Genomic DNA, 8,192 nt, shown 5'->3' on the forward strand with positions numbered 1-8,192 from the left:
GGTTGGGTCAACATTGACCCAATTTCGCATAGAATATCAGATATCATGAAATACCCCGTCGGTTAATCTTACCCTCTGTAAGGAAGTAAAATTTGAGTGATTACACAAGCAGAAAAATATTTGTTTGCATAGGATCCACGAGGGGTCTGGAACCCACCTAAGACTCTGGATATAAATGTCCAGAGAATTCTGATATTTTATTCAGAGAACAGTGCTCTCATGCCTATTGCTCCTAACGGATATTCAGGCCGAGCCCTGGATATTTTCTCGGTTATAAGCTCAAACAAGCCCGTGCTAGCGTAATTTGAATAAACAAATAGTTTGTGTAATAACTTGGCGATTTAAGACAAACTCGCCCTTTCAGAGCGATCGTCGCTGCCAAAACGGCCCGCTATAGCTATATTTTTGAAGTCGGAGTTTACACGAAATCCGCTAGCTCTAAATCTGCTGTATTACATACGATCTTTCAAGTCTAACTCTGTGTAGTGCATACACATATCAAGGCTGTTCTGGCAAGCAACAGTCAGAAGCATATCATTTTCTAGCGCAATAGCGCCAGAACGGTGCAGCGGTAATACCGACAATGCGGTTGATATATAACGACAAATATGTTGGCATAGTAGAGCGACAAGAGTGTTGACATGAACACTGCCCAGCCAAGTGCCGAAGTCGTCCAAACGTCTCCGGAGCTAGCGAGATCCACGTTGAACTAGATCACTTTGCCTTTATCGATTAGTACCTAGGCTACAAAAAGCAGGAGCTTCGCCAGTTCCCCATCATGTGTCTTCAGCTTCGAATAAACTACAAAAACTTCTTTAGCGGTATCAACTGCTGAACGCAAGATGGCAAAGGCCCGTTCGAGTAACATAATCACCTCGGACGTCGATGAAGATCGTGTGAGAGCACCCCATCTTCGCACCGACACTGCCTCCTCACCTAGCAATCACTTGAGAAGGTGCCTGATGAAGTGGCGGCGTGAATACTGAAAGTACAAAGAGACGATTCAAAGCCGTGCCAAAAATAATGCGGGTGTTTTTGTTTGTCCCCGCGAATAGCACCATCGATGAGGGCTACTACGCATGTGGAGCTACTTAATAGTACTAGGGTAACCAGACTACTAGTCATTCGTAGAAAAAGAAAGAGAGATAGATGGGTAGTACAATGAATGAGAGAAATTTACCGAGTTGATATGGATGAATATAAACACTTTTCTGACCATACTAAGATTTTGTATTGTGCTAATTTTGTTATAATCAGCCAATCAGAATATTGTATTTAATTTTAGCCAGTCATATTACTTGACAATGATTAATTTAGCCAATTGCAACATTGAGGGTTAGGTAGGTCCTCTAAACCAGCCTTTCCGACGTATCGAGTCGGAAACCAAGGAGAAATATATGCATGTCCTTACGAAGTTCTAGATACTTGCATATCATTTGCATATTTGCATCCTTTCCGACCATCATGGGCCTGGACGAGCTCAAGCCTGGAAACACCAAGCGTGCTCAAGCTACGGCCATCAAGGCCTTCAAAGCATTTGTAAAGGCCGAAAATGTTGATTTTCACTGTGTCAAGCGATGCTATGAAAAAGATTAACGAGCCAGGTGAGTGCCGTTATTAGCTTACACGTAGCGTTGAGGAAGCTCTCGATGGGACCCAATGCAGGAAGATCAAGAAGGCAGTCTTGGGAAGATTCAACTCTGTTTATGTATTGGGGCTGGGGTTGGAGCCCCGAGCCCTTAGAACCACACAAATGCAAGTCCGCTCCTGATTGGCTAGAAATGGGTCTATCTTCCCCATTTCAGCCAATCAGAGAAGGACACTTATGCGCGTGCGCACTGCACGCGAACGTACCTACTTCTGTATCAAACTAAAACCTACTTATGTAACTGGAGGGGCTCATTACCCCCCCCCCCCCTCTCGAAGATGCGCTTACACACGGTAAATGCAGCAAAGAACACTGAAAATCCGTCGGAGAGAACATGACCACGAGCGGCAGCAACGGCAGCACCTGCAGAGCGCAGGCGACAACTGGGGACCGAGCGAACACACTCTTGGAGCAGCAGCAGACACCGGAGGTGCACCGGCGACGATGTACCCGTATGGCGCGCGCGGACAGCGCGCGATGGAAGGCGAGATCGTGCCATGGGCCTTGTACGACTTGTCAGGCTGAGAATCCGGATTCCCTCGACACTATGAAGGACTACTTCCGCCGCTTCCGCGCGGCGCGACAGAAGACCATCGAGGGCGCTGAGTACGAGGCACTGCAGAGGTCGTGGTGTGCCATGATCAAGCGCTGGAACCGCATGCAGTACATGGGGCAAAGCTTCGTCAGTTGGCTGCTGTACCGTGAGGAGATCCTCAAGGAGTATTCGCTCACGGAGCTGCGCGAGCGTGTGTGCGAGAATGCTTGGGCTGAAGACCGCTCGTGTTACGTTCAACTTCGGGAAGGCTGTCGAGTGTGTGGAGAGTCCCGACGCCCGACGCAAGACGAATGGGCACAACACGTCGCTGAGAGACCACTCAGCGCTGCAGAGTCGGCTTGGATCGCCAAGTACGAACGGACGCTCTCCAACATCAGCAACACCGCTTTTCACGGCGGCTCACGCACGCCACGGTCGGCACGGAGCGCGTCACCAGCGTGTGCACGCCCGCGCACACGTTCGCGGTCGCCGCGGGGTGCTCCGCGGGAGCTCTCACCGTCGAGAGGCCGGAATCATAGTCGCGAACGACATCTGGAACATCACGGAGGAGATTGGCGCGTGGCTCCCACGTATCCTCCTCGGGAGGGAACCCAAGCCAACGAACGCGGTATTTACGTGCGTCAGGAACAGCCTTGGCGGAGCGACGGCCGCGAGCGAACTCGTGGGTGGGATCCCTATGATAGACGATTCGATCCACTATCCAGAGAGTCTCGCCCGCCGAATCAACAATCGGCGGAGGAGCGCTACGGCGGTACAGTCCCTGTTTTCGCTGCTCACGACGCTGAGGTTGCGTTAACTCGCTCACTGGGCGCTCAAGCGGAGGCTGAGCGGGCAGAAGATCGCGCTGCGCGGGCTGAGGCACTCGTGACGCAGATTCGGCAGTCGAATCAGCAACTCTTGAGTCGCCTCCGGTTCGTGGAGACTCAAGTCTTTGGCTCGCCACAGGCTGGTTTCGTCCGCGCGAGCGGGCGCTTAGGGGTGATGGCTCGCAAGGTCGGCGGGCACGCCGCGCTGATCGGTCATTGTACGCACCGCCAGATCGCCCTGGCGATCAGCATCCAGAACCACCGCCGGGTGGTACCGCTTGAGTCGCCCGACGTAAAACGTCGGGTGTAGCAGCAGCGACGTCGGGATGTCCAGGGTATAAGCGTCGCCGATCACCTTCAGCACTCTGAAGGGCCCAATGAAGCGCGGGGCGAGCTTGTTCGCGCCAAGGTTCGTGACCGCCGAAGCCCGAATGCCTTTGGTGGAGAGAAGTACGTGATCCCCAACTGCATACGAATCCACGTTCTTTCTTCCATGCTTGTCCGCGTTCTCCTTCTGCTTGTCCACTGCGCTCTGCAGCGCATCCCTGACGAACCTCGATATTGACTGTCGTTGTAAAACGAACTCCGACACAGCCGAGCGATCGGCTGCTTGCACCGACTGCTTCGGTGAGTTCGCCTTCACCGCTCCTGCGGCGCCTGTAGGGTTGATTAACTGCTGCGCCGTCCACTCGGCAATCGGTAATACTGCACGCCGCGGCTCCACGGCGGCGTTGCGTGACTGCGCGCGTGTTATTGCGTTCAAATCAGCTGCACCCTGAAACACTATTGGCAGTCGGCTCTCTGACTCATTGTCCGACGGTCGGACGGGATGGGCGGAACTGTTACGAAATAGTGTTGGCCCAGAATCTTCCGCGACCGTTCGCGGGGCGACTGCACAGGAGGCGACCCTTCGCTCTATCGAATCTTCAAGTCCAGTCGCGTCACATGCGGAATGAGTCGCTGCGCGTGCTGCAACGGGACCAGCTTCTCCCCCACCAAGGGTGGAGCCCGTAGATTCTGTGGGGTGACCCACGGCGAGCTGAGCTGGCACGCACGGATGTCGCGCGTTATTCACGAAGAAGGGAGTCCACCCTGTCGATGCGTGAATTGCATTGTTCAACGCGAGCTCGTCCAACGGCAGAAAGGAGCTCCAACTCGAGAACGACGTGGCGTAGCTTCTGAGAACGTCTTCGAGGACTCTGCTGACCCGTTCGGTTTGTCCATCCGTCTCCGGATGTGCGGCAGTCGACATCAATAGCTTGGTGCCCAGCAATTCAAAGAGGCGGGACCAAAACGCTGAAGTAAAGCGTGGATCTCTGTCGGAGACGATGGATTCAGGCAGGCCGTGGTAGTGAAACACCACATCAATAAAATGACCCGCGGAATCCTCCGCGGTAACAGAGTCTGCCACAGGAACAAGATGCACCATCTTACTAAAGCGATCCACAAACACCAGTTCACCAGTACGCCCGGCCCAATCGGGCGGAAGGCCAAAAATGAAATCCATGGAAACAGAACGCCAGGCTTCCGTGGCGATCGGAAGGGGTCTTAGCGGGGGCCTTCGAAGCCGAAGACGGTTTCACACGCTGGCAAACCTCACATGTGCGCACCCACTTGCGCACCCACTTGTACATGTGGGGCCAGTAGAAGTCTCTTGATAGCGCGGGAAATGTCTTCTCGCGGCCCAGATGGCCTCCCACGGGGGCATCATGGAACTCGTGGACAATTCGTCCGCGAAGATCCGCGTCGTTCGGCACGACGATCCGAGCTCCATCGAACCGGTCGATGGTATAAGTCAGTAGGTTCCCATCCAAAGCGTATCGGTCAATCTGGTTGCGTGTCGAACGCGACAACGCTCCCAGGGTAGACTTTTTGGGAGACCGCAAATGTTGCAAGATGCCGGAATATACGGGGTCGGCCGCGTAAGCGGCTGCTATCTCATCGCCCAACGGCTGCGTTGGCTCGCTCACGGTCATGTTATCTCGGACGCGAGACAGACTGCACACTTATCATCTTCAGCATCCACATCAGCCGCCTGATGACCGAGCGCACCTCGTGGGTCGTAGTTTGGACGACGAGACGACGAGACAACGCGTCGGCGAGGATGTTGTTCTTGCCCGGCTTGTAATGAACGACAAAGTTATACTCGGAGAAGAATGATAGCATCGCGCCATGCGCTGCGAGAGATGTGGGCTCTTCATCGCTGTCCGCAGCGATGCATGGTCGGTGTACACAGCAAACGACTCCTCACCAAGGAGATACACACGGAACTTGACCAAGGCATAGCGCATCGCTAGGAGCTCCTTATCGTGAACAGGATAATTACGCTCAGCTGGTTTCAGCTGTCTCGATTGGTAGCTGACCACGCGCTCATGCCCCTCGTCGTCGGACTGCATCAGCGCACAGCCGATGGCAAAATCTCTCGCGTCACAGACAGCGTGGAACGGCTTGGAGTCATCAGGAAGCATCAGAACAGGGGCTGATGACAAGCTTGTCTTCACCGAGTCGAATGCGGCTTGGTGCTCTGGCTTTCATATCCACGTGGCTTCCTTCTTTAGCAACGAAGACAAAGGCTGAATTAAGCCGGCGTAGTTCTTCGTGTACTTGTGAAGGTAGCTAGCCATGCCGAGCCACTGACGTAGCTTAGTGGGGTTCTTGGGCGTGGGCCACGCGCAAATCGATGAGACCTTCTCAGGGTCAGCACGCACTCCGTCCTTGCTCACATAGCATCCCAACACTGGGATCTCGGGCGCACATAAAACACACTTCTTCAGGTTCGCGTACAACTTGTTCTCTCGCATCACTCGGAACACCTTCTCCAAGTGGATCAGATGCACGTCCACTGCGCTGAGTCCGTCCTCAGCATGACTGTGAACAAAGATGTCATCGAAGTAACTCGGTGCGAAGTCGCGAAGGGGACGCAGGACATGGGATACCATGCGATTGAAGGTCGCAGGCGCATTCTTCAGTCCTTGTGGCATCACCAACCACTCCCAAAGCATACCGCTCGGGGTACTTACTGCAGTGAGGGGTATCTCGGACTCTCTCATTAGAATCTGGTAGAACCCATCGGTCAAGTCGATGGCGGTGAAAACTACGCTGCCTGCCATGGAGTCGAGGACCATATCCTTCCGGAGGATCGGAGTGTGCGCCGGGATGGTGGCTTCATTCAGCTTGTTGAACGCGTGAACGATCCGCCATCCGCCAGTGGTCTCCTTGACACAGAACGTCGGGCTGGAGTGAGGTGATATGCTCTCACGAACGTGTCCAGCTTGGCGGCGTCCTTCGAAGAAATCGTCGATGGCCTTGACTAGTTCTCGAGGTAACGGCCATTGGCGAGTCACACAGTACTTCGCGCCAGGTGCGAGATAGATCTTGTGGCGAACTCCCCTCTCTGCTGGGAGCTCCGCGGGGATCTTCTCCGGGAAGACGTCTGCGTACTCGCAGGCGTGCTGATACACAGGGTTTCCGGACTTCGTGAGCGCCTCCCATGACTGAGCAGCAAATCGTTCTTCTCTCGCTGACTTTGGTTCAGTGCTCTTCGGTCGCAGCAGTCCACCCTCGGTGTCGATGGCGTTAATCTCATCCGACGCCAAGGCTGCCTCTGTGATCAAGCACACTTGCTCAATCTCACCGGCATTCTGGTCGCGCAGGAAGTGTTTCCAAAAGAGCCCCGGAAGACGCGTCATCGTCTCGGCGTCGCTCGGCGGGCTGGAAACCTCGATAACTCGTGACCGCTGCGGCGCACCCTCGACGTACTCGAGTGCATGAACTGATTCGACTTGATCGCCCGCAGGCTGGACGCGCCGTGGCTTCAGACGTCGGCGCCCGGATTTGTTCTTTCGCTTCTTGCGCCTGCCGCTTCTTGAGCAAGACGCGCTGTCGCTTGATTCTTCATCACCCTCCTCTAGGCGAGGGAGACCACGCTCGACCACGCCGGGGACATGCGGGATCCTCTGCTCGACCGCAGCAACACGGTACGGAAGCGTCGATTGTTCGACGACCATCGATGTCGATGGGAGCCCCTGCTCTACCATCGTCTGCGGATGGGGGAACCCACGCTCGACCACCATCCGCTTGAACGGGAGCCCCTGCTCGACCGCTATTTGGTGCAGCGGGAACCCACGCTCGACCGCTGCTCGTCGTTGCGGGAACCCACGCTCGACCGCTGGACCACGTTGCGGGAGCCCCTGCTTCACCGCTTCTCGCTGTGGTGGGAGTACCCCAGACTCAACTACCATACCCTTGACCTTGCGTCGCCGTAAGGAAGTATTGTTGCTCTCTTCCTCGAGCAGCACAGCACAAGCTACGCAGAGAGGGCCATCGCTCGCTCTGTGCACGACTCGTATTGTGGCTGACTTGTCCACGACTGTGACGTGGGGCCAATCACTGGGGGCCACCAAGAGATGGGTGTACACCTCGCTCACGTCGAAGTCGCTTCGACGCCTGACAGATCTAGCCAGCCAGTCAATTTCTGGCTGGTATCTGGCAAGCCACGGAATGCCCAGGATACAGTCAAACGCGTAATTCATCTCGATCACCAGGAAGTTGTCATTGCTGCGGAATCCATCGAGCGTATAGGGCAAGGACACCTCGCGCCGCGCGATGCGGTGAGACTTGCCATCCGCAAGCTAGACTTCAACCTCGCCCGGGCCTTCCCGGACGCAAATACGCTTTGGGAGTACCGACAAAGACGACGCGCGGAAGAAGTTGTTGGTCGCTCCCGAATCGAGGAGCGCGCGAAGTGGACGCCGGGCTCCGGCGACATGAAGGCTGACGATGATTAGCCTCGAGTCGCCGTTCTTGGTGGTGGCATTGAAGTGTGCTTGTAGCACAGGAGGGCTAGGGGGCCGCCCCGCCACCGGGGGACCAGGGCCTCCATTCCAGTAGGGCGCCCCGCAACTACTGGCCCTAACCGTTTTTTGGTTGAGCGGCCAGGCAATCGTCCACATCAAGGTGGGCGAGCACCGGAGCCGGCGCACGACACTCTGCCGCGCGATGTCCAATCTTCCGGCAACGGAAGCAAGTCAGTGGACGATTGTTCCGCCGATAGCCCGAACGCGGGTGAGCACCCGACGCCTCAATAGCGTTGATCTCCATGGGCCCTGGAGCAGACAGCCGATCGCCGGCTGACATGGCTCGCGCGTAAGACGCTGCCACGACGTAAGCTTCCCGCAACGCG

General features: G+C 55.6%; 4 protein-coding genes across 4 annotated transcripts; 3 read left to right on the plus strand and 1 right to left on the minus strand.

Moving 5' to 3' along the window:
• Positions 1 to 842: 842 nt before the first annotated feature.
• On the plus strand, positions 843 to 986 carry PPTG_20933 (hypothetical protein; the record flags this gene model as incomplete). Its single annotated transcript, XM_008894360.1, has 1 exon — positions 843 to 986. One exon carries the CDS (start codon positions 843 to 845, stop codon positions 984 to 986), a length of 144 nt encoding a protein of 47 aa, XP_008892608.1.
• A 478-nt stretch (positions 987 to 1,464) lies between these two features.
• PPTG_20934 (hypothetical protein) lies at positions 1,465 to 1,596 on the plus strand (the record flags this gene model as incomplete). The annotated part of the gene is made up of 1 exon (XM_008894361.1): positions 1,465 to 1,596. The coding sequence occupies one exon, from the start codon at positions 1,465 to 1,467 to the stop codon at positions 1,594 to 1,596; it is 132 nt and encodes a 43-aa protein (XP_008892609.1).
• A 386-nt stretch (positions 1,597 to 1,982) lies between these two features.
• Positions 1,983 to 3,072, plus strand: PPTG_02451 (hypothetical protein; the record flags this gene model as incomplete). The annotated part of the gene is made up of 2 exons (XM_008893536.1): positions 1,983 to 2,990; positions 3,040 to 3,072. The coding sequence occupies 2 exons, from the start codon at positions 1,983 to 1,985 to the stop codon at positions 3,070 to 3,072; spliced, it is 1,041 nt and encodes a 346-aa protein (XP_008891784.1).
• A 4,849-nt stretch (positions 3,073 to 7,921) lies between these two features.
• On the minus strand, positions 7,922 to 8,146 carry PPTG_20935 (hypothetical protein; the record flags this gene model as incomplete). Its single annotated transcript, XM_008894362.1, has 1 exon — positions 7,922 to 8,146. The coding sequence occupies one exon, from the start codon at positions 8,144 to 8,146 to the stop codon at positions 7,922 to 7,924; it is 225 nt and encodes a 74-aa protein (XP_008892610.1).
• Positions 8,147 to 8,192: the final 46 nt, after the last annotated feature.

This window comes from Phytophthora parasitica, assembly GCF_000247585.1.
Source record: "Phytophthora parasitica INRA-310 unplaced genomic scaffold supercont2.2, whole genome shotgun sequence".
Classification (NCBI taxonomy): Eukaryota; Oomycota; class Peronosporomycetes; order Peronosporales; family Peronosporaceae; genus Phytophthora; species Phytophthora nicotianae.